At 36.3% G+C, this 26907-nt stretch overlaps 1 protein-coding gene across 7 annotated transcripts in view; it reads left to right on the top strand.

Annotated features, from left to right (window-relative positions):
- Positions 1 to 245: 245 nt before the first annotated feature.
- Positions 246 to 26907, top strand: part of ETV1 (ETS variant transcription factor 1) — a 62978-nt gene continuing 36316 nt past the window's right edge. For 2 of the 7 annotated variants that reach the window (XM_062495326.1, XM_062495302.1), the window contains exons 1-4: positions 246 to 290; positions 1083 to 1170; positions 2891 to 2938; positions 12785 to 12838. In XM_062495326.1, the coding sequence (XP_062351310.1) occupies positions 246 to 290; positions 1083 to 1170; positions 2891 to 2938; positions 12785 to 12838 (235 nt within the window). Of the gene's footprint in view, positions 291 to 1082; positions 1171 to 2890; positions 2939 to 3392; positions 3454 to 12784; positions 12839 to 26907 lie in introns of those variants that run through there. The other 5 variants (XM_062495353.1, XM_062495336.1, XM_062495309.1 and 2 more) reach the window with 4 other exon arrangements.

Genomic DNA, 26907 nt, shown 5'->3' with positions numbered 1-26907 from the left:
GTGAAGGCAGAGAAGGGAGGGTTGTTTTTATGAATGGGACTCTCTGAGGTTAATTAGGTATGCAAATGCAAGCAGTTCATTCATGCTGCCTTTTTTTTTTTTTTTAAAAAAAAAAAAAAAAAGAAACCTAAAAGCCATCTTGTATTCCCCTCTAGGCTGATTGGAGTCCAGATCCCGAAGAAATCTCCAGATCAAATGCCCAGTAAATAAAAACACTGAGCTAAGACTCGTGGAAGAACTGCAGAATGGATGGATTTTACGACCAGCAAGTGCCTTACATGGTCACCAATGTGAGTGATCAGTTCAAAGTTGGTGTTTATAAACTTGACTCCGACTTATTTCTGTGGGGGAGTTTTACAGACACAGTCTCTGCTTTGTTACGGCTGTAGGGGCAACTCTTCATCTGGGAGCTTTGCTTGCAAGATGAGCCTGTCTTCTTAGTTATTGCAATAAAGCATCGTGTTCTTTTAAAGACAGTTTTGGGATGATTAAAAAATCATGCACATGATTAGCGGATGAGGGAGGCGAGAGCAGCAGCAGCTGCATTCAAAGTTCCTGGCTGCGTTTGCCTGCAACATTCAAAAGAATTAAGTTGAGGCAAACATTAACCTTTTTCTTTCCTCTCTGGTTTTTTTTTTTTTCTTTCAGGACTTTGCAAACAATTTTATAAGTAATGCAGGGAAATAAAGCAATCTATTATAATTTCATACCTGGGTTTTCCTGCATAGCTTATGCTATGGGGATTTATGGGCTATTGTGTAGGTTTGTATACTTTAGATGCTAAAAATATGATTGCTATTGTGTTGATGCTTGAGCACATTATATATGTATTGTACAAATAGATGTCTACGTAGATAGATTGAAATGTGTTGCATTTAGGCATAGGAATTTTTTGGAGGATATTAGGTGCTCAGCAATATCTTTTGTTAGAAATTGAAGGCTTGCAAGAAGTCCCTGTTTGAAAATGTAAGGAATTTATGCCAACTTTGCATATTCCTGATTAAATAAAAAAAGGCCCAAAAGAAACCCAACCAGATCTCAAACCTCAGATTTCTAAAGTAACTGATCTTTCCTGTTTATAGAATCCGCGTGGGAGAAACTGTAATGAGAGACCGACAAATGTCAGGAAAAGAAAATTCATTAACAGAGACCTGGCTCATGATTCAGAAGGTGAGGGCTTGTTGTTCACCCCCCCCCCCCCCCCCCCTTTGCTAATGCAGAGAAGCTTTTTGAGAGCTATTTATTTATTTATTTTAGAGATAAATATATCTAGATCAGTCTGAATAAACGAGACAAGGAAAGCACATTTACTAGCGCAAAACAAACTGGCAAAAGCAAGAAATTTATGAAGTTGAAAGTTTTTCCTTGACTTACCCTGTTGCATTCTGTGCACATGTGGTACACGGGTGTCATGCACTGAGGACAAGCCTTTGTGGCATCTGACACAAGTCATGGCACCTGGCTTTTTCACCATCAGGCCTCTTCAGATTTAGGGCATTCTTCATCCTTCCCATCTTTTAATGTCCTTTTCCCTGGTATGTCTTCACTGATGGTAGCAGGAGTGAGAGAATGTGGGTGTGAAGATTTGATTTTCACCAGCTTTACTCTATAGTCAGGCTTCTGGTGCCTGCTGACCTGTTTCTCTTGTTGTATAACACTTGCAGGGTTAAAAATCCAGGGAATTTCAATTAAGGGAGCCTAGAGTGGTGAAAGTTTTGGAGGGCCAAAGATTTGCAACTTAGTCCCATCAGTAGCCAGTCAGGATTGTAGCTTGAGAACTGTAGGCTGGTAATAGCTGTTAACACTTCTTTAGGTTACAAGGTCTGTATTATACTACGCCTACAGCCCTGAAAGTACATAAGACATACAGGAAGATATGTAGAGGCCTATAACTTACCCCTATGTAAATCTTATCAGGGTAAGTACACACTGACACACTTTTCAAAATCCATACTTGCCTGGAAAAGTAGATTGAAAAGAAAGCAACTTACTGATTTTCAGTTGAATCATTTCCCAATGTGCATGTGGGGTATCAGTCCACAGGATAAATTAATAGTTTCTGTCATTTAAGTGTATGTAAATAGTTATCTGTCAGCGTTCATAAAGGAGGAATTCTCTCTCAAAATGCAGTAAATTAAAAATAAACCATTTGTTAGTTCAAATATCCTACTTAGTCTTAGCAAACAGAATTTTCTGATGCTTGCAACTAAGCTGAATGCTGCTCTGGTTTACACCCATTATAAGTAACTGATTTCAGTGAATTGCGAAAGATAAGCTGCTGCAAAATTCAGTCCATGTAGAAGGTGGTTTTAGCTTTAAAGAAGTACAGTGAATACATCATAGAGGAAATAGTGGTGATTCTCATGTCATACGAAGCAAAACATTAGGGGAAGTACAAAAGATTTCTCATTTCTCTTTGCTATTGCAGCATCTCAGGTCATGGCTTCAGAATTTTTATATGATAGTTATGACCCTACTATTAAAATACGCAGTTATTGCTCAGGCAGAACTGTGGAAGACCAAGCAAGCTTTATCTGGGGCAGATATTACAGAAGGAGGCCTGAATTGTATAAGAAGAAATAGTTCACCTGTAAGAAACACTACGATTTTTAACTTTTCTATGTGTTGCTGAGTTAGCCTTTTATACTACAGAGCTCTGTTAAGATTCTCGTTATTATTTCAGAAGCTGAAAATACACTAAGTGCTTTGGCTTTTATTAATAGATGTAGAAAAATCAGTAACTGGTGCCTCAGAATGCCTGCTTTTTGACTGTACATTTGACTGCCAAAACAGAATTAATGTACGTTGTTCTTAAGGAAAAATATATTTTTGAACAGATTTTAATCTTGTGAAGAGATAACATTTTATCCATGTCTTTATCTTTTTGCAGAACTCTTTCAAGATCTGAGCCAATTACAAGAGACATGGCTTGCAGAAGGTAAGGGAAAAACTGCTTGTAAAAAGAGAAAAAACAACTCTGGAGGGGAAAAAAAAGTCCTGAACTTGCTGTCTTAATGTTCAGCCCAATTAATTGAGCTCTAAAAGAGCCACCTCATGTGTCATGCATACATTAGAGCCTCTGATGAGTTTGTCTTTGGGGACTCTGGGGCTGCTCTACCCAGTGTCATCACAAATTACCAGGAGAAATTGCTTCCAGCTCACAATCACATCTGCTTTTGGCAAGAACTAATGCACCAAGACTTCAAGTTCTAAGCCTCTGTTCAGATTTTAATTGCAATTGATCAGGTTTATATTATTGTACCTCGAGAGACTACATACAGCCAGAACAGGGCTTGCTGTTTCCTTTTCAGCAGCACATATAATTATTTGGTGTTCTGGTGGAGTACTTTTCTGATGGCAGAAATTAGTTTCTCTGGGTTCATCGGGACGGGATGCTTCAAGATTTAAGTGCAAGTGTCTTCTTTCCACCTTGTTCACAGCACAGAACATTAGGTGTGTATGAAATACTTAATCAGTACTTTTTCTTTTATTTTTTTTTCCATAAACCTTTACATATTTTGCATGTTTTTTTGTCTTTGTATTTGTAGTTGTGAGTTTCTGTGCCGGATGATTAGCAAACTAACATCGGTCGGTTTTACACATGCATGTTCTTTTAAATATTTTAAATAATCTTGCAGAGCACTCTAGTGAAGAGCCAAGATTTAAGAGCAGTAATGTGCAAATCTGAATTTTGAGTAGTTGAGAGATTCATTTAACAGTAACAAAAATCTGCTGTTGCATTAGGAGAACTTTAACAAGTTGCAAGGTATCTTTTTGCTTGTTCAAGTCTATTTGTTTTCAGCAATGTTCCCTGTTTTTTTTTTTTGTTTGTTTGTTTTTCTTTTGATGTTTGCAGTGCTATTTATTTGAAGCATAAAGATTTTTCTGCATTATATGTTCTTAATATTTCTGGTAAATTTTAAATGTAAACTTCTGCATCTGAAATAGACATAAATTTGATGCAAGTTAAATTAATCTCTCTAGATTCATCCTGATTTATATGAATGTGAGTATTCACATGCATTTAATTTTTTTCTTGTACAGGACTAGGCACAACTGTTTATAGAAGAGATGTTCTGTGGGTTTTTGTTGTTGTTATTGTTTTGTTTTTGGTTTTGTTTTTTGTTTTAAAGGAGGGATGTTGGGGTGAAATTATTACTGTTGGTATATAAAGGGAAATATTGCTGATGGCTACTTGCTTGTGCCCTGATTCTGTTTTAACAGCTTTTTGTGTAGTTTCTTTACCTGTAAGTTGTGAAGTATTGTTTATTTTGATGACATTTTTATTCTGATAGTATTAGTTATAATATGGGGCTATTCTGTGCATAATCAAAAACCCCTTCTGAAATTAATGGAACAGAGGATATGTTTTTATGAACTAATACAGTTCTTCCATAATAATTGAAAACAGGATATCCTGTACCAAGATCTTTTTTATAGTATAATGGTCAGATGCAACTGTAGCTGTCCCCCTGTTGTAATTTTCCTAAGGGACTCTTTACATTGTATCATCTCATTCATGTTAGCAAATCAGAAACATATTAAAATGCTACTCAAAAGATACTATTTTTAAATTTAAAGGTTAACTTTCAGTTTGATTTTTTTTCACTGGCATGGATGGGTTTTTTTTCTGAAAAATGATTAAATTTCTTTGATCTTAAGTCAGAAAAAATACAGGCAGATTCATAATGCATGTGCAGATAATAATAGAAGTTTGAAAAATAATGCAGAATTTAAAACTATTTTGGTAATTTCCATAGGTAAATAAATCAATGTAAAGGCAATTTTTATTCTGAAGGCACTGCTTATTTTAGATTAGCATCGCTTGTTTGAGTGTCTTTTTTACCTCTTTATCAGAGTGTATTTCACGGAATAAATTTAGATAGGTTTCGAGAGAAGGTGTCTAGTCCTATGTCAGATGGGCTGAATAACCTTTATAAAGGCAGGTAGAATAATCTGGGAAATATTGAAAAATGAAAAGAAAAAAAAAAGTTACTTTTTTGCCTAGCAGAAAGTAATAAAGCTAAATAACCCTATTTATCCACAGTATATTGCATCTAAATATTACAGGTTTTTTAGTGTTCTAGAAATACTTTAAGAATTCTCTGTTTCGGGCCATGCCGTGGTTTGAGCTCTTTCATGAAACACAAACTTTGCACAGTTTTCTTAAGGCTTAACTAAAACTGAAATAAAATTTAAAATGACAACACTAAATACTCAGCTGTTATCTTGATCCTAAAGTTTTAGGGGAAAAAGCCCAACTTAACAACTTCTGTTAGTCTTTATAAACCACTGGTATTTAAGGACATTGTAGCTCTGCTCAGATGTCTATATGGATGAGCTTAGCCAGGAAACAGATTTTGAAATCAGACTTGTTTACCCATTGCTAGATGTGTCCATTTATGTTCTTCTGGACCTTCCTAGGCTAGAAGTCTGCCAATTTGGCAGTATCAGTACTGTTTACATATTTCTTTTCATAATGCTCTGGAGCCAGGGAAATGACCATGAAATTTTAAAACATCTTGACCCTTTTTAAGAAAAGCAGTGGCAGCTGACCAGGTTTCTCCCACTAGTTCAGATCCCCACTGGGGAGTAACCAGGTCAAAAACCTACTTATGACTTAGGAGAAGAAAGTGACTTGCATTTTATGGCACACAAAAATAATGCTTATGGATTTTTCTTTGTTTTGCTTTTCCTGAAGCTGTCCTTACTGCATCACATACTTTAGCCTGAAGATTTTTACTGTTAGTGTCACCTGTGACAAGTTGGTGGTAAACAAGTAGACAGAAAAGAAATGTATTATTTTCCTCTTGGAAATGGTGGGAGGCTCACTTGTATTAAAGTATTAATCCATATGTAAACATTTCAGTAACCTGTTTAATATTTTATTACTACATAATTAACAAGCTGAATACTACTTACAGAGAGCTCACAAATGTATTCCACTAGCTACATAGTAGATTTTTATGGAAATGATTTTGCTTCTTACTCTGTATAGTATTATACATGTAAGAAAGACTCTGAATTATCTTGATGAAAAACTTACTCTGAATAAGGTTGCCCCATGTCAACTGCTATGTAAGACAGAAGATAAGAGTATAATAGTTTTCTCATGCTGGAAATTGAAAATGGGAAGCCTTTAATAATTTTTTCAATGTTCAACCTTGAAATAGTTAAAGTTGCCTATTGCTAACCAAGACAAATATTATTTCAATTTTATCTTTTATATTTAAATAACTCAGTGGCAACATTTTGACATGATAATACTGCAAAATGACTTTATTGATTCCACGTATTTGGAATCAGATTGGTTCTGTCAGGTAGAAATTATTTGGTGACTTGAAAACAGTGGTTAAAGTATTAATCTAATGTTATCTTGTCATGGTAGCTCTTCCTACTGACTGTGGAACAGAATGAAGAGAGAACAAATTGTTAGTGAGTGAGTGTCTCCTTTATATGGAGAAATTATTTGGTTTTGGGGAATACTAGATTAACAAAGAACTCACATTTAAAAAAAAATTATTTAGATCCTAATTTCTCCTACAGCTTGTTCCAGGTACATGAAAGGCATCCCAAGTGAAGACAAATAATACATTTATGCACTAGATCTGCTTCTTAGAGCAATAAATAATGAGCTTCTCAAATAGTAATATACTAAAAAAAAAATTAACATTCTTTGTGTGGTTTGAAAAACATAAAAAAAGATTAAGTAAACAATAAGTGGTTTGAAATAACAGCTACAGGTAACAGGTTTGTGCCTCTACCACAACTCAGCTGAACTGAGTGGATGGCTTCTTCAGGCTACTGGTATTCAGAAGCCACTTCTTAGTATCTGAAAGTAAGTAATTTCTCTCAAATAATTATTGGCCAGCTTTGGAATGAGCTTGAGGAAATAATTTTCTTCCCTCTGTTCTCCTAATGTGAAGGTTCCACCAGTGTTGCAGTGATGTCTAAGTGAGTGTTGACTAGTACTTTATTTCTTGAATGAGGAGGTATGAAATGTTTCTAGGTCTTGAAGGATTGCTTTTAATAAAAGAGAGTACTTGATCTTCAAATATTAGTCTAGTTAGAGTGACTTTGTTTAATTGACTTAACTAGCTTTTTCTGCCAAAAAGTTGTAAAATTTAGCCTGTGCAAAGCAGATGACATGTAACCACATTCAAGAGCTATCCACATTTTATAGGAGCAATAAGAGTCAAGAAATAGTAATTTAATACCTCCATGACTGAAATCTGCCTAACAGGAGTAAACACTCTTAAAAGTAGTGAAAACACTTTCAGTTTGTAGTACGGAGAATATATTTTTTTTTTTTTGGTGGACTTTAGTGATCTGATTAGATTTGATTTTCTAATACTCACAATTCATGAACATAAATATCTGCACAAAAAAAGAGAACAGTTAGATTAGGCAAAATGAGAGGGAAGGGGATGTTATTTAAAAAATCCAAAAGAAATAAACCCATCAAAAATCCACAAGTCTGACAGTCTGTGTAGTAATAAACTTTTTAATGTTTTACTTGTTTGCTAGAAAAGTCAATAATTTCGCTCAAGATCATAATTTTCAAAAGTGTAAAGGGGTTTGCTAGCCATGAGGCATGTAGCAAAATATTAAATGTGAGTACACCTTTTAAAGCTCATTTTTTTCCTCATTTTTAGTATAACAGTAAATGAAGAACAGATTCTGCAAACCCATCTTCATATTCCTAGGGATTATTCACATAAGGAAGAATTTTGAGATCTGGAGCTAGTTTTGAAGTGCATTTAAGTTTATTAGTCGGAGCATCTCGCGTTATGTAAAAAGGGTTTGGGGTTGTTTTGACAGCAAATCCAGTGCTTATGGGAAATAATATTTTTTACCGTCTTGAAATTTATCACTGTTTTGCCTTCCCAATGCTTCTTTGTTAGAAACAGTTGTTCCCGTGGAAATAGAACAGCCACCAACCAATACCCCCCCACCCCAGCTCTTGCAGGAATACTTAAAATTTAGCCAATATTTCACATATTCAGAAGTGACAATGAATCAAAGAAAACTCAATGGATCAATTACTGTTGAGGCCTGAAGTCTTATTTTAGCTGAGGCCAAAATACTACTGCTCTTATAGAATTTCCTGACAATTTCAATTTCTTTTGCCACTTTGAATAAATGGTGGATATTTTAAAACTAATTGCTCTTAGCTCTAAAAGTGAAGCATGAGGTCAGAGCACACAGTACCGCAGGAAGTGTTCTGCTACCCAAAATAAAGTTTTAAGTGAAGCATTTTCAGCTTCTTATTTTTCTGGACAGCTTCCAGGTTCTTTTTTTTTTTCTTTTTTTTTTTTTTTGTAACAGGAGCACCTTTCTCTGGAGTGCAGCTGAGCTTTTGGAAGCAGTTTGTGAGTGGGAGAAGGAAGAGTTAAGTTTAAGCCCCTTATAGTTTGCTTAACTTTTCATTTATTAAATAACGTTCCTCAGCAGGTCTGTGCTGCATCTTGAGACAAAGCAGTGAAATCACTGTGTTTATGCCTAAAGTTCAAGTTTACTTTGCTGTAGCTTTCTGGAAGGGTGTGACATGAAAAGCTTGTGGTTGGGGCCACATGGTTCATTCTGGACTGTGTTTTTGTGAATGGAGGCAGAACTCCAGTTCTGACTGCATGTCTTGAGGAATTGCTTGGGAGATCAGCTGTCTCATTCACTGGCAGAAAGAATGACTCATACATCTTCTGCCTTGTTTGGCTCCAGGTCATTGTTACAGTGGATAGAGCTGGTTTTAATTAAATATTAACTCCTTTTGTCCTGGATGCTTGTTGATGGGGACTTTTTGTTTACTTGCAATGAAAGCAAGCTAACTAGCTCGAGTTCTAAACTGTTTTTCCCCTCCAAATTCTTACCCTTTGCAAAATGAGCCGTCAGTTCAGCCTTTCAAAGAGTGTTTAAAGCTCTAAAAACTACAAACAAGTATTAAGTATTTTTGTGCTGTGAATGTTTGCATAGCTCAGTAGGTAGTGAAACTCTAAAACCTAAACTGATAACATCTTCAAGATCATCATTAACGTTTCTGCATGCTTTCCAAATCCTCTTGAGACATTACAGTTATAGTCAGAAGAGGAAAAAAAACAAAACACAAAAACCCCAAAAACTTTTGGTAATATTCTAGGCTGAGTTGGATAGTTTATGCTGCAGATGTTGTCTGCTTCAGGAGTCTGAGACTTGATGGCTCTGAATGTGGAATGAACTAACGTAGCTGCTTCTGCTATAAGTAGTAAAAGCCACGTGCTTAATATCCTTCAAAACCTTTTATTAGTCCTTCGGAATATACTTGCCTTCTCAAACCCCCATAATTAAGTAGCTCAAGGAAATGTTCTCATTCAGATGGGGGATCATTTCTTAGATCTTTTTTCAATTTCCCCCTGAATGGCAAAGTTAAAAAAAAAAGGTTTTGGTGATTTATGAATTGTGTCTTGTGTATGTTAACAGAAGCTTTTATGGCAGCTTTGCTAAGTTGCAGTATTTATGAATAAAAGAGGAAATGAATGGCCTATGTATATATATGTGTGGACAGTTTGACACTGCAAGTTATATTTTCCTTTCTGATATTCATGTCAAAGTGTCTTTACCTGCCTATTTAATTTGCTGCAAAATCTATCTGTAATTATCCAAAATCCCGGTACGAAAGCCCTCTTCTGCTTGAGCGATGGGATGATGTATACCAATGATGTAGCATCCCACAGCGAGATGCTGGTGGAAAGAGAGTCTGTGATGATGAGTGCTTACATTTCAGCAGTATGATCGTGTGCAAGTTTCAGTTCTGCTTGTCTAAGAATAATAACATATTAAATGAAGAAATAATTGAAGTTCTCATTTCCGCCAGTTAGCAGGTCCTTTTAATTTCTCCGTATAGACTTGTGGGCTCATTTGTAAGGTACTGATGCTACTAAATTTACAATCCAGTTGGAAATGCATGTTCCGTGTTTGAATGTTTTGGATGCTGTTATTTGTTTTGTTTATATTTAGCAGGGTTTTAAACACTGCTAAACTTGCTGTGTTCCTTTCTCTACAGAAGCTTTTAGGGCTATGTTAATATTGCATTTAAAGTAAATTTTGACAGCATAGTCTCCACCTGTTTCTAGAGTACCGATAAAGTGATGTGCTTAGTCTCTATTAAATATGCCTCCATAAATTTTGGGGATCCATGAATGAAATAAATTATTCTTGTTTACTCCATAAACAAGAGCAAATGAGGGGTAATGGCAGTAATGTAGTGGTTTCCATGACACTTCAACCAGATATATTTTATTTTTTTCTTACTCTGTGTCTGGGGTAAAAAAGGACCTTGCTTACTGATATATACATAAATCTCTACAACAGATATTTTTCTGGACTAAGTAAAATTAAACTGATAAAACAAGAATGAAGCACTGGTGAAGCTGTCCAGTGCACAGAGGAAGCTCTCTAGAAAGTTATATGCGATTACTATCCCTGTTCTGCAACCACTAAATGTAGTCTCTTTATTTAAACAGAAGGAGGTTTTGTTTTCTTTGAGGTTATTAAAGATGTCCTAGATTCACAAATTTATATGTATATCTCTACATATACGTGTAAATATAAAATGCAGGTGCATGTTAAAAAAATTAATTCTGCTGGCCTCCTTGCTGTGTTTGAAAATGATAGGTGGCTTAAGAAAAATGTGTGGGATATGTCTTCTAAACAAGAAGTTACTTGAGTCAATTACTTTAACCCTGAATATACTCGCAGATGCTTCCAAAACAAGTGGCAATACAAGAGATCTTACTAACTGATTTTTAAGTAGAAGAATTGATTTCATAATCAGATTTTTCTGTGACAGTCAAATAGTTGGCATTTTTGTAAGGAAAATGCCGAACATTCACATGTAGTCAATTGCATGATTTGTCAGAAATTGTGGAGTGTTAGTATTTGGTCTCATCCTGTCCCTGAATTCCTTCTTTGTAAAACTTTTGTGGTTTAGCTAGAAGAAAGAGAAATTGAATGCATCAAAATACTGAGAATATTTGGGTTGGTGGTGTTTAATACAGCTTCAAACTTTGAGGAGCCGATGTGCCCTCAGAGGTACTTGTCTATTCTAAAAGGATGGGTTACTGTCAGGTTTGATTTTGTTTGGTATTTTTTTTAATTAGAAACCCAAACAACAAAGCAACGGTAGCTGTGCTTTTATTTTTATCAAAGTGAGGCTAATTACACTTAGTGTATTTATCTTACTCATACTTCTTTTCAAATCTGCATTTGGACATTTCCAAAGTCATTTGTTTTTAAGGAGTATTTGTTGCAATTAAGACAGTAGGATTTGAAATTTATTTTAAAATCCAGAGCAAATAATTTTTCAGTACTATGAGCCTGATTCTGAACTCTTTACCCAGGAAAAAAACAAACCTTCCAGTTAAGTCATTAGAAATATTTCCTGAGTAAAGGAGTGGAGATCAGGTCCATGAAGAGCACTGTAGTGCACATTCAAAATGATTGTGAGTAATTTAATTAAATATATGTTTTTAATTTAAACAAATTATATTAAAACTAGTAGAAATGGCACCTATATAATGGTGAATATGCACTTCCTATACTAGAAAGTGTTCTGAAGGGCATTAAAGTCACATTTTATCATTTAACGTATTTGAGAACATTTGATAGTCACGGTTTTGATAAGTGATTATATAAGCAGCATTTACCTTTCAGATCTTGTTGGGTAACCAGATCATGGCAGATGTTAACTTTTAATTAAGCTCATGTGAATTATTTGCTAATCTTTCGACAAGAACTGGGGAAAGTATTTTTAAACGATAATTTCATGCAGCATTGCTGTGGCAATTCCAGTTAGAGTGTATGTTGAGGAAAAGTTGACAAAATTAAGGGAAGATAAGCTGAATCTCTCTCACCATGTACCAGAAACAGTCATGCTCCGAGGACGGCGTTTCTCTGTGTAACGTTTCTCTGCAGTTATTTGAATGTATTCATCTATAATAAACGTTTAGTGCTATTTCAGCTTAAATGGTTTAAATGAGTTTGCCACGCAGTTTGAGAGATGGCTAATGTCTTAGATAGACAACAGAAAGAAAATGTGGTACCAGAGGAGGCAAAATTATCTATCAGCAGACCGTGAAATGATTGTATTTAATAGCTCACGTTTGTGATAGGAGTTCCCTAAAAGCAAGATGATCTTAGAAAAGGCAAATGGTTATTAATCGTGATTTTTGCTTTAAATAAATCTTTTTTGATGTCTGAAATGTTGTCACTAAACCAGGAATTCTGTGGTCTGGTAATATAGTTATTTTTGAATATTTAGAACAATAACAGAAAATCCTTACTGTATTGGCTGACTGCCCCAAACAGTTGGAATCACTTTTAAGTAAGCTGTAGTTGTGGTAGTTTCAGGTTAAAGAAGCATTAGTGTTACTCAGTAAGGTTTGGTTTATGTGAACTTATGTGCAGATATTTTGAAAATGAGCACTAATGAGTTTTACCGGTGGCATGGTACATCCAGACCCTGGTACAGGGAGTGAGGCAGGGCCAGTGAGCCCCCACATCCTCCCATTCCCATTGCTCTGTGCTGGGGCTTCTGTGGACTCACACTGCACCACACAGCTTCACCCCAGGGTTTATCTGATATTAAAATTATGCGCTTGCCTGAATTTCATACTCAACAATGAAGAAACAAAAAAAAAAAATCATAATTTAAAATTTGACTGTGCTTTAAATTAAGCACAAGAGTATTTATTTATGCTTTAATGGCTTCTTTTAATTCTTGTTTCTTGGTTTTTTTGTTTCCTTTCTTCAGCTCAGGTACCTGACAATGACGAGCAGTTTGTGCCAGACTATCAGGCTGAAAGTTGTAAGTATACTACAAATCATCACTTTCTTAAAATATATATATTTGTATCTTTACATATGTGTCTTCATATTTTTTATTTATTTTGTCATCTGTGGTCATGCGATAGCTCCTTTTGCTGATCGGTGGCATCAATGTGATGAGTAGATAAAGCAAGTGGCATTTTGATGTGCAGCCAAAAGAACTTGTTTGGGCTGAAGGTAGAACCTCTAGCACCGGGCCCTTTCTTCTGATTTCCACCCACAACCCCAGGGAAGCATGGAGAAACTTAGGTTGTGGAGGTGGAAGGAGTTTCTTTGTCTGTAGAGTGTGCAGAGGAGCTTTTTAGCCAGTACAGATCAGATTCCGTGGGATGTAGCATGCATCTCTGCTGAGTAGAAGTCAGGCTGCTCAACATGTTTTGTGAATGAAAAAATAAGTAAAATTGTCCACATAAACAGCCACAGCTGAGGCATTTTTAAGTTGTCTTAGCATGTGGCATTTTCTTGCTCAAATAATATTTTCCTTTGGGTTAATCGGTGAAAATGGGAGTTGTGTTAAGCTGGGTGCTTTGCATTGTTTTCTACTTACTTAACAAGAGCCTAAACTTATTTTTATCAACCTGTACCACTCAAGTCTGGCCTTTACCTGTTAAAATGCTCCTATTCTGTTAAATGTTGGTTCCTTTTTGCTGTACTCGCTGCTCTCTGGTATTGGGTGATTGCAAGGGCATAGCATGAGGAGCATCTAACAGTCACAGACTTCTTGGAGCTTCTTTTTGCACTTTTCTTCTTCATGGCAAGGCTTTTCCCTGTCAGTAGAGGTTTCTTCTAAACAGTGTCTGCTGATTGTAACAGAGCGCATGGTAGCTTTTCCATTTTTGCTAAATAAGTAGTTTATCCTATTGGAGTGAATTACTGCAGTTTACTAAACCTGATAGCTGTTAAACACGGCATTCATGTACTGAAATATTAAGATTAATATAGAGATTAGGAAGAATTGCATTAAAATAGTCTTTAACCTAAAAAGTAAATTCACGCTTGCTGAATTTTCCTATAAATCTTTTAGGTTATTTTTTCCAGTTATTAAGAAGTTGTTTTAAGTAGAATTTGTTGAGAGCATTCATAACAGCATTTAGTGGGGCAAAAAAAAAAAGCCCACACTCTTTTTTTTAATTCCCTGGAACAGTTGCTGTGCAGGGTAGTATCCCTGCACAGAAGCAATTTAAATTAGATTTTCTCTCAAAGTTCCTGTACATATACTAACCAATAGTCATGGTCACTTTTAAACTTGGAAAATTGCCTTTTGTAATACAGAGGTTTTTTAAATTTCTGTCTTCAAAGACTTCTTTTTAAAAATTAAATTAAGATATGAAAGACAAAACCATCTATAAATTGAAAATCAGATATGTTACTTTACATATAGATCTGTGTCCAAATATAGTCATTGATGCATATACCTTTGTTTAAGAGTACAAAGTTCAGCTGGGGCTTCTATTAACCCACAATTATCGTTACACAACAAGTCAATGATTCTTGGAAAATAATTTGTGGACTGTGAATGAAAAGCCCCATTGAAGCTGGCCATTGCTTTTGGTGATAAAGAAATTCTCCTAATATGGCTATTTAATTAATGCTGTTGTGTTTCAAAGTTCCTTAGCCACAGCTTACACAGTATTATCAAAGGAACATTTATTTCTTCATTTCAGTTGGTTTCTTTATCTTAAGTAAAGGTCAGGAGAGCTTCCTGGAGAGTTACTCTGGCAAAGGTTATGGAGTTTCAGACATATACTTGGATATAATGTATGTAGCTGTGGGCTCTGCAAAACAGGAACGAAGATCAACATAACCAAAGCCATGGGGAAATTACTGTTGCAGAAGTAGCACAATTGTGACTGCTTTCTCTAGGATCCAAGCCTGCCTTCAAACTCCATTATAATGACTTGCTCTGTATAGTCTATAACTCTGCAGTACTGAGCCTGTTACTGGCAGCAGTCTGGCAGAAGCACTTGACTTAGTTGTTTTTTTTTTTTAAATCTACTTAAATTTATTTAGTTTTATTTATTTTAATTTTTTTTTATTTTTTTATTTTTTACATGGGAGAGAATGGACAAGCTTTTGTAGATTTAGTGTATAATACATTTCATTGAGCCAAAAATGAGGGAGGACAGAAGTGTAAACCAATGAAGGGGGTCACAGCCTCTAGTTCAATGGCATCTAAACTGAACTGTACTTTGCTACAGAAATTTCATGTATGGAGCTGTATATAGATAGGGGTCTGCATGTGATGTGCAGAGTGTGTAAAGAAAATGGTAGTGTTCCAGTGAAACTGTTACAATCTGTGGTCCAGGTACAAAAAATAATGTCATTTTATTTCTAGCTTCATTTTGCCTGAGAAAGGGCTTTTAAAACCAAGACAGATCTGTGCTGTTCAATTGAAAGTTGTAATGTTAGATTGAAACATTAAAAGGAGAGTTGAGAAGCTTCAGTAACAGTGGCAGTTCTGGAAATACGTGGTTAAAATTTTCTTGCCTAGAAATCACCAGCTTGGTGGTTTGAAGAGGTCAGCTCTCCAAGCAAGATGTGGAAGGTAGTGGAGGAACTGATACTGCCAAGATCATGTGCTGTGTCCTAGCGCTGAGTAGGATTAAATGCCCCTTAAAGTGCTGTGCCTTTTGCATTTATTTTCTGTAATAATGATTTTAACTAGTGAAACTGCACTGGTATTAGTAACTGGGGGAAACATTTAGTTTAGATTAGATATACAGTCCACTTTATCCACTCAGGGATTTAACTTCAAAGCTAGCTTGGGACCATGAATATTTCAATTATGAGTTGCTATTAAACTTCAATCAGTTTTTGAAAAGCAAACATAATACATGTATTTATAGTTAGGTGTGGGCTTTAGATATAATGAGTGAGATCAACAGCTATCATAACTTCATGTGGTACTATTGACGTTATTGGAATTACGCATGTTTCTGTTAGCTAAGGATCCAGCATGTCAAGCTTTAAGCTTCAGTTTACCTGTTTAAAAGTAAAATCTATTTTGTTACTCCTTTATTTCTTCTGGAAAGAAGCCGTTCCTACCATAAGAATCTTAGTAATGCCTGCACATTCAGACCTTACTTTTTTGTCATCAAAGCCCCATCTTCTCTTATGTTTTTATTAAATAGTTTTTAATTTGGCATACCTATCACAAAGAACACTTTTGTAATTTTTGTTTAGCGTGAGTGGGATTTAGAGTAGATAACAACTAGCTTGTTTGGCTGTAATTTGATAAACAAAACACAGTTTGGTTTCTTGTACCTTTCTGCTTTCTGTGGACACTGAAATTCTTAAGTTTTAACAGACAAAAATGTGTACAAAAAAAGATTTTTTGTTTGTTTGTTTGAAGTTGTAATGGAAAAATATTGAATTGCATATTTAATAGTATAATTTTCTTACTTTTTAATTTCCATTCTTGCAAGAAATAAAAATTCCCCAGAAGGAGTGACGAATCACTTCTACAAGCATTTACTCAAAAATTCTGTTTTAGGCAGATTGGTTTTGTCCCTTTTTGAATCTGCTTCTGTAGTGAAGTTCACTTGTTTGCTGAACATTCAAGTAACTTCCTAATGACTATTCTTTGACAGTAAAATGAAAAGTTGTGTAAAGCAGAGATGCAAAAAATCTGTTTCCTCTAAAAAGGTGAATGTATTGGGCTGTTTTTTTAAATCACCGTTCTGTATGTGACACTTTTTCCTAACTGTTTTCCAATTCATAAAACCTATTTAAGCTGTTTTTTCCCCTCCATATAAAGTCAGTATTCACATTTGGAGAAGGGTGACCTGTGTTAACTTCCTTAGATAAAGTTTCCTATTGTTTCAAGTCCATTTTCATATACTGAGGAGGAGCCAGATCCTGAGCTGGCTGTAATCAGTTGCAAGGTTTTCAGATACTGTAGAACAGCAAGGACTTTCCACTCCAGGAGCAAAAATGAATAAAGTGTTCAGTTTGCTCGAAGTCAATAGCTGTTGAGGTGAAGATTACTTGATCCCATTGTTTGGATGGTTTCTGTGACAGACACAAGAGGAAGTAGGTAGGATTTGCTGATGTTTAAAAAGTGTAGTTGGCAAAGAAAACTTGGTACTGTCAACAAAACACTGAATTGTAATGCAACCTAGGTACAGTTGGTTATATATGGGGATTTCTCTGCACCAAACTAGATTGCCTGGTGTCTTAATGGTACAATCATGGTTTATTTTTTTTTAATAATAAGTCTTTGCATGGATCTACTTTTACAGAATTTCCTTTTTCTTTTTATCTTTTGCCCTGAAATGTCAGTTATGTATTTAAAATTAATGATAAATTCTAGATTTTGGCTTTTATTTGTTATGGAATTTCTGTTAACGAGGATTTGTCTTGTGCTTCACCTTCTTGATCAATGTCATTCCTTCTCGCTTATTTTGTTCTTGTATTGTTTCTGAGATCATCACCGCCTCAACTTAACACTGCCAAGGAGTAAATGTTGCTGTTAGACCACATCTGTTGACAGTAAATGGGAAGGGCTGGCTGTAAAAATCCATGCTTCTCCATGTCTGATTAAACTTTAGGATAGGAAAAATACTTTTTTTTTAGTAGTGATTTTTTCACTGATCTTTCATGACTTTTATTCCTTCTCTTACCACTTTTTTTTGTTCGTCCAGGTTTAGTAAAGGGGCGCTTTCAATGTAGATGCCAGGAATCTTAAATTATTCAGGGATGTGCTTTTTAGATGCTCTGCCTTCAATCTTTAAAAGCCTGTTAAAGAGAGATTCTTTACATAGGCTTCAGGTAGCTGTGTTCTTCTGTCATTTTAACTAATGGTGTAGGATATTCCAAATGCAGTTTAAATGAGGAACAGCTTTAATATTTATTTATATATTTGCAGCACACAAAATACTGATTTTTTGCATTACCAGATAAAAAATGCTTTGTTTTATTTTCTTTCTCTTTCTTTCTGTGATTTAAATTTCAAAAGTGAATTTCAGAATTAGAAGAGCATTTTCTGCTTGCTTCAGTATAGCAAGACATAGTGAGAAATTGATAGAAGTTAATTTTCCCTTATTTTGACATATTTTGGAGAAGAAACCCCACACAATCAAAGTAGAAATCACCAGAATACTAGGAGTTCTGACAGGTCTGCTGAAGTCAAAATGAGGTATATTTACTGGAATTGTTTTTGGTTTCGATGCAGAATAATTTAATTTTGCAGCTTCTAGAAAAGATTTTAGTGGACTAAAAAGAAGGGGTTTTTTTATGTGATGATTCACTTCATAGGCAGCTGGTAGTCTTGTCTTGGTAGTGCACAGTGTTCTAGAAATTACAGTTGGTGGTGTTTTGGTTGTCTGCGTGTGGCAAGTTGCACACACCAGAATCTTTTCAGGTTGGTTTTTTGTGTTTTTTTTTTTTTTTTAAATTTTATTTTGCCTTTATTTAGAGTCTGTGTGTCTGGAGTAACCTTTTCTTTGAGTGTAGCTCTGCAAGTGTTTTGCTACAACAGGCAGTCTGAAAAATATCCTGCAAGGTGGTGCTACTTATTCCTGGTGCTGAGCTGTTCTCTGGTAGGGCTTTCTGCTGCAGCTGTGTTTTGTTTCTTGCCACTTGTCTTGAAACTACTTCCTTCCATAGGTCAGATGTTGTCAAATACAGAGACATTTGCTTACTTCTTTTCGTGCATGCCCGACTGTGATGGATTCTTTCTTAAAGGCTGTGAGAGTTGGGACTCTAAGGTTTGTTCCTGCCTTTAGCTTTGCATGACCTTGGGCATGTTGCTTAGCATCTTTGTTTCTAGTTTGAAGTAGGTACAGAAATGCATCTATCACTCTGCTATGAGATACACAGCTTTCTTAATGATCACTTATCTGGAAATCTCAAAAGCATTCTACAAAGGCAGTCCAGTGCAATCGCTGCCTAAGAGTGGAGAGGTCAGATTGAGGAGTCAGTCGATGCTGACCACCTTATCTCCCTTCATAGCTGCCTTAGATAGCCTTGCTTCTTTCATTGTATCCCTGAGCACTTGTTTCCTTTGTTTAAAGCAGAACTCAAACTGTTACCACCTGTTAACTTTCTTTTTTCTTTTCCTTTTTTTTTTTTTTTTTTTTTTTTAGTTCACATTCAAAAGAAATTAGGATTTGGTATCTTTCAGAAAACTCATTTTGTGGCTCATTGATGGGTATTAGCCTGTGCTAATAAGGGTTTTGTTTTTCATGTTTTTCCTCTAGAAGATTTTTGGAAATATTTAAATCTGCCATATAGTTGGGACCATAACTGGAAGATTTGATTCTTGAAAAAGTTTTGCCATAAGGGATAGCGTTGACCATAATGCCTTTAACTTGTGATCTCAATAGTGAAGAATTTGTGGGCTTGCTTTGATTTTAATAAGCAGTTTCTGTTTATTTGCTTTTCTGTTTGTATTTTTATACTAAATTTCCAGCTTTGAAGGTGCAAAGATCGAAGATTCTCCTGCATTGCAGGAGTGGTAGAGTCTCACAGATTATGTAAATACTGGTGGTAGCAGTAGCACTGTGAAACAAATTAGAAGACCCCATCAAGGACATAGCTTTTGATTTTTAAAACTTCTAAAGCGGAAGTTTTCTTTCAGAATGCCCAGCAGGCTGTGATGTGAATTTTATACCTCTGGGCATCTGCAGAGACAGCAGACATCTCACAGAGACTGGTTTCACTGCACAGGACCAATCTGAACCTGGTCTCCAGCAGTGTGGGCCATGGGGGAGCCCAGGCAGCTGGACAGGGCTCTTCTTGTGGGGTTTTGTGCCTCTCTCCCCACTGCCCTTCCATCACCATGTGGCTCAGCCAAGTGCAGTTAGTTTCCTTTCCTTAGAGCCCATCCTTGTTTGCTGCTTTATTGCAGATTAAAGGCTTGGGTTGCATGTGAAGGTTATCAGCTAATGAATAAACTTCAGTCATCCTGTCCTGTGATAAATCTGTCTTGTAGATCAAAGATGAAGCATGTAGACCTTTCTTCTTTCAAATGGTAATTTCTTAAGGCTGTCAGATCACTTCCTAAGGTCTGTTTACATGAAAACAAAAACATTAAACATATTTTATTCAAATGTTGAATTCTAAGATTTTAAAAAAACTATTTCCTCTGTGAGGAAGCTCCCCTTCCTTCCTTCTGTGAAGGTCTCATCTGTGGAAATACAAGTGATCCTCACATTGTAACTTGTGGTCACGCAGTACTTTCTTAATGCTACTGTTGTTTCTGTTTTAAACCAGGCAGTTGTTGATTTCATCAGGAGTGTAATATATGTGTTAGAACATTTTTTCAGTTTCAGCTGTGTTAAAGTGTGCATAAACTTCTTTTAGCTGTATTTTCACCCTGAAACCAAGCAAGGCAGACCGAAGGGTCTTTGTGATTCTATTTCAATACAAACCTCTTTTTTCCTAAAACTCCTTTCCATGCAGTGTTTTCACAAAATGAGTTTTGTATTTCAAGAGCCATGTAAATACTGATTTGAAAATCTATAAGCTCTGGAATGGTGTAAAATAAGGAGGCAGACTGCGAGCTGAGTTCATCCACTTCTATATATTACATATGCTTCTTTATGTAAAATGTATTTGAGTCTCTATAATTTTTTTTATCTTTCTGCCTGCTGCCTCAGCAACTGGAGATAGAAATCAGGCTCTCCTACAGAGTGCTGTGAAGTTTTCAAGGGATATAGCAGTTAAAAAAAGGAGAGAGTGAAACTCCTCAAGACATCAGTTAAGCACTGAGGAGTCTGTGACACATTTGTGTCATGTAGGACAGAGGTAGCCCTCTGTAAACAGATGGGAAAAATAACCCTTGTTTCAGCTTCTAAGTACTTTTGTTTTGGTCTTGTGCATTTCAGTACTAGGAAGTAATTGCAGTGAAGCCATTTATAAGCTGATAAATATGCATAAATGATTATATTTATTAGTTCTGTTGAGTTTTAGAAGTCATCAGTGTCTTTTTTTTAGGACTGGTCTAAACCTAGTTTAAACTTGTAAATGGAAAACTGATTATTTTATCAAGGCGTGTACTCGTCTTTTCCCTGAGAAGGATTTTTTTCTTTTCCTTTCACTTATTCTTCATTCTCTTTGTCTTCAAGATATTACTCTTACCAGTTCCTGGATTCTAGTATGACCTTGATGAGGTGAATGGAGAAGTGAACTGTCTTGGTAAAAGATATCTTTATTCTTACATATCTATTTCTTCTGTAAGCTGAGGATTATGCATGTTAGAAAAGAGTGAATCATTAGCAGCTTTATTTCTGGTTGTCTTTTTTCCTGTGGCTGTTTATGAACTTATTCAGCAAATGTGGTTGCCAGTAAGTTAATGTAGTGAAATATTTTCTAGCAGTGACATTTACTGCCGAGTCCTGCAGTCACTGAATAGGAAGGTTACTGACTGGCCAGGTTTTTTGTCTTTGAATTTATATATTATGAGTCGTCATCAAGGACATTTGAAAAATTATGTGCGCAAAACAATTCCCAGTCTTGCTAATTTGATCCTCTTTGCTCAAAAGTTGTTTCCTTTCTCCTTATAATATATACCTAGAAAAGATAAATAGTCTAATTCTTTTTTAATACTCTGTCTTCATGTTGAAACTGAATGCAATGTTTCTTTACTAACCATCTGTTAAAATTTCACATGACCAAAGCAATAAGAGAAATGGAGACAGCAGGGACTTTTTAAAGTATCAGTATTCTGTAAAGACAAAAAGTTTCAAGCATTTGGGATTAGAATTTGGGAGCTGGATTAATACAAGTCGGTATAGTCAGTGTGTGTGTGCATAAATGTATATTCACACACGCATACAGGAAATACAACATGTAATTGTCAGTCTTACTGATTGTATGCAAGTATAAAATAATCATATAACTTTAGGAATGCTTGGCCTCAGAAAACATCAGCAAGTGTAATGGTAATGCGAGTCTCCTATACATTAGGAATGCTTTAAGTAGCAGCAGAAGTCTTAAATGTCTGTGCTGAGAGCTAGCACCTGGATGCAGGTGGTCAAACTTCCACTGGCTCCAGAAAGAGCACTTTGCTAAGAGTCTTTGAAAATCGGCCTACTTAAATATAGTCTTGACTTTATGTTCCCAGACGTAACCACTTCTGACAATGGCTTCTTTGTTTCCCTGTTGAATCAGTGATAAAAATTGTGAGCTGAATTTTACTGTTGACTTATTTCAATGGCCCGCACCTTTTCCACTGAAGACTGCAGGTTTTGCAGGAGTTTTGGGAGTGAGCTAGAGAATTCAATTTCAGCCTTGCTTGAATGATCTGTAAAAGCGATATGTTAGAGTTGTTACTGGTGAGCATTTGTGAAAATTGAACACTAAAGCATGGTGGACACAAGTATTTAGAGTGGTGACAGTCTCTCTCCACGCAGTAAATAACATCACATTAGCTACCCTAAGTTAGTGTATACTTGTGTTATGAATGTATACTTACTGTTAAGGGCAAAATTGAACTAAAAATTATCTCAAAATGCATTTTTGTTACTTTTTAGTGCCTATCATTGAGACCTGCTAAAATAAAAACGAATTTTAAATAATCTTTTAAAGTTGTTGTTTAATTCATGCTAGAGAGCACTCAGTGTGGAGTCCATTTCATTTTTTATTGTTTTTTCTTGCTTTTGCATATACTTGAGTAACTATCTGACAGGCATGATTATCGTTAAGGATAATCTTTTATTAGGATGCTGTTTTCTTATGAGGATATTCCTGTTTTTATAGGGACACACACTGACACATTGGTTATGGGTCTCTGAGGGTAGGCTCCTGAGGCTGAGCTACTTCAAACTAGAATCAACCTTCTGACACCGGTTGTTTGGATTATGGCAGAACCAGCAATTAAATCCAGTTTCTTTCACATTTCGTCCAGCTGCAAGAAATCAGTGGCCCTCTCATGTATAGATGGCTGTTAGCTCTTTACATGAACACATCAGAAAAGAACTGCAAAGATAATATTGGTGTAACTCAAAACTTCTCCATAAGAGGGAAAATGAGGCAGAATCTGTTCCTGTTTGTTTTTTGCTGTGGGCATCTTTCCTAAATATCAAGTTGACGATACCTTTAAAGCAATAAATAGAAAATACAAAATGGTTCATTTTGGAGTTTATTGTTATGTTTTTCAGAGTTTTCTTCATAATTCTGTTTCTACAAAACCTATTTAAATCCAGATTTGAAACTGTCAAACTGCAGAGTTACCTGAAGTGGAAAGTGTGCATGTGTGTGTAAAATGCTGGGATATTATTAGATATTTTAGTAATGGAAGTTACGCAGTGCTTAGCCATTACCTCTCACAATTTAAATTAAATTTTGAAAATTGCTGCAAATGGAAATCCTGTCCTCAGAAAAGCATACAGATCCTGATATAGTGGCCAGCTCTTCTCTCTGCATTTAACTTTATTGATAATTCCCAGGTAGGAATACAATTTGAGTTTTCTCCCAGGCTTGATTTTGCATTAAGAACTTCCTCCTTAGCAGAAGCTCTAAAGGTGGATTGCCTCTTTTTGTACCATGCCTGGGAGCCTTTGGAGCCAGATACATTATCAGTAACTGTAGGAACAAATGCCCCTGATCTCCTCCCAGGATTTTAAAAAAGCAAATTCAGGTGAAGGACACCTTCTCTTTCTCTGTGCCATCATGAAGGTTGAAGATCCAGTATAGAGGGATTAAAAATTATTTGGAATTTTTTTCCACCTCCCTATAATATTCTTCAGCTATCCTCATGTTTTAGTTCAATTGCTACAGAACCCAGCTGGTTTTATTTTATTAGGTTACCACTTCCTCCTCCAGAGAGCCCTAAGCCTCTGCTTATTTTGGGGGCAGGGAGAGCTCTTCGTCCTGCCTCACCTGCTCTCCTCTGACATCAAAGTGAGCCAGTTCACTCCTCCTAGCTTAATCCTTCCCTTCTCCCTCCCACCAATGTTCTGCAAATTTCCTTGTATTATTCTCAGTTACCCAGTGCCTGTGGTATTTGTCAGCAGGTTCACTTTTGTCCTGGAGGTACCTGCTAGGCGGCAGAGACCCTCTGGCAGCACTTTCCACTTGACTGCCTGCAGCTGTGAGTGTCCTACAGCTGGACAGGTAAATTGTCTGGAAAGGAAGGAGAGCACTGGAGGAGGGGACATAAATCAGAATAAAACTGTGCCTGTGACAGCATTTCTGTGAGTTTGCTTCTTTTGGAGGCTAAGAAACTGTACTGGTGTCTGCAGCTCCTGCTGCCTGAAAATACCTCCTAGACAATTCTTAATGGGAAAGTGGAAGTCTTTTGGAGATAGAGGCAAAGAGCGGTCAGCTAACCAAAACAGTGCCAAAATGTTCCATGCTTGGGGGTAGAGGAGTAGAGAAAGTCTTCTAATACCATGTGGCAGTTCAGCCAGGTAGCAGCTGCCAACATACACTGTCAGTTTATGACAAAGGACCTATAGTGCCTTACCAAGGTATTTGCTTAGAAGCCTTGAGGAAAGTTTGCCTTGCATTGCTCTAGCTGTGCATTTAGTGAGTAGGTTATTTTTTGTTGATATTTACTGAAATTTACTCCCTCTACCCCCCAGTTGGGTGGCTTATCCTTTTGGGTAGGCTTTTAAATTTTTGTTATACTGAATAGATTCAGTGAATATACTCTGCAGTTTTTGACTGACACGGTCCTTTTAAATGAGAAGCCAAGCGGCTACAAATACCTGAATTATCTCAGTGGTGCCTTCAGCGCTTCCAGTGTCAGAAGGCTGAAGGTGTATTCTCAGTAACTAATGAGCATTTCAGAAATTGCTATTGCACAGGCAAGCAAATCAGGGATATCTTGCACTAAAAGTGAGGATTTATAGCAGTGAAACAATTATTAAGCTGAGTGGGTACAACCTCTAATACTGTGCTTCCTCTCCCACACTAACTGGCAACCCCTCCACATCTCAGGGGAGGCTACATCTGTCATGGCAAGGGGGTCTTGGGTTAGCTGCCCAGAAATAGCTATAGTGGCAAATTTTTTTAGTGTCTTGGCACACAAGCTTAAGAAAATTCCAGTTAAAGAATGACACTTACTTTCTTTTGTGAAGAAACTTCTAGAAGAGTTTCTTTGCTGAACAAGGGCAGGACAATCATGTTTAATTGTCAAATAAGCTATCCTGCAGGGAAATAGCATATCCCTTCAATTTAGTGATGTTTTTGGTTGGTCAACCCTTGCCTGTGTATAAATGCCCTCATATAAACTTGCCTGATGGATACTGATGCAAACTTGGTGCGCTATGGGTGCACTTAAGTCTTCTCTGTTTTCTATTTCAACACTTTTTGGGCTCGGGTGCTGATCTCGAAGACTTCATTTTAATGCCAGATCATAGTCAGGGTAGGGAAAATTATGGTGAATATTTAGAATTAACATAATGTACAGTTGAACAGGTGATTCAATTAATTTAGAATTGAATTTCATCAATGCATTTTTTTTGTCTTTTAGTCATTAATCTGTAATGCTTTTTGCTTAAAAAATTAGCAAAGAAAAAAAAGCTCTCACTCCTAAGCAAAAACAAGTTACTTTAGCGAATACTGCTGGCTAAGATGGATGCATTACTGTAGATCTTAATGTCCAGAATTTCCCAATATCAATTGTAGGAAAATGAGCTGTTATTTTCCATCTTGCAACTCCTTTGTGGTAAACAAAAATAAATTCCAGCTTTTTCTGCAGCTCATTTTAACCTGCTTGCTACTTTTTCCTAAGTCAAATTCAAAATCAATATTTTTTTTTTATTCTCATACCATGTAATCTGAGAACATTCCATACAGGCTTTGAGAAAAAAAACCTCACATTTTTGGGTTGTCTTTTATTCTTTGCCTCCCCCCCATCCTTTCCCACCCCCTAAGGATTGTAAAGACTATACTATTGCATAGCGTTCATGTGATTCAAGTAGACCATTAATTGACATGCACAGTATTGTAAGCTTTAGTTTGGAAGAGAAAATAACCAATTTGCTTAATTTTTCAGTGTGAGTTCTAACTGTTATTAAAGTGCATTTGTAGTTGCATATTTTCCAGTAAAGGTGACAGATTACTTCAAAGCTGGTATTTTCTTTTTTGTTAAACAAGGTTCTCAAATAGATCCATCTTGCCCACGTATTCTATTCTTGCCAGTTGGCTTTGAAAGCTGGTGCTTGGGCTCATCGTTCAGAACTAGCTTCCAAAAAATGAGGTCCCATGCTGTTTTTATCTTTTGAGCTAGTAGGGGCTGGAAGGATCTGATCTGATGCCAAGGCGAAGACTAAATTGATGGAATCATATATAACAGCTTTGCCAAGTACTGCCCAGTCATGAAGTCCCACTTTCTGGGAAAGAGCAGAGACAAGGGGTGGCAGAGCATTATCTCTGTTAAGGGCTGTCCAGAGATTTCCTTTTCTGGACTTAGAGTCAGGCTACCACATAAGAAATAACTAGCTTTTAATTGAACTCTTTTTCACACATTTATGAGTTGTTACTTTCTTTTGCATGTTGCTTACCCATTTTCTCCCCAGTTATGCATACCCATTTGAAAAAGAAAAAGCTTTCTGCTCTTTATTACAATATTACACATCTTTTGACCATATGTAATGTATCATTGCAGAGACATGCTTACACATTCAGTATGCTTACCTTCATTTGAGTCTGTGTGCACACACAAACACCCAAACACACATGCAGACTGGTTCAGGTGAATGGTCACTACTTGGTGAGTCTAGATGGACCCCCAATTGTCTTTAGGTCTAAATTCTGGATCTTGAAGGAATTCTAGTTTTCTAGATGCAGCTGTAAAATGGAGAACAATATCAAGATCATGTGTGTCTTCAAACAGATACTTGATAGGAATGCATAGATTCCTCCCATTCCCACCCTCCATCCCCTTGCTAGCAGCTTTCATTTGTAAGGTAGTGAAAGTTCTGGTCTCTTGTCTATGTCCAGCTTTTTCTATAAACTGCCAAGATAGTCTCTGAAACCACAGTGATGATACATATCTGTGCGTCAGATATCCAATTTGTCACCAGCTTCTTCCAGTATCTGGCAGAGAGCAGGACCTAAATGAAATCCAGTTGACTGGAGCTCAGCTAAGATCTGATA

Source organism: Cinclus cinclus, chromosome 1 (assembly GCF_963662255.1).
Source record: "Cinclus cinclus chromosome 1, bCinCin1.1, whole genome shotgun sequence".
Taxonomy (NCBI): Eukaryota; Metazoa; Chordata; class Aves; order Passeriformes; family Cinclidae; genus Cinclus; species Cinclus cinclus.
Note: the sequence above shows the minus strand (reverse complement) of the source record. Positions and strands in the feature narration are given on the sequence as shown.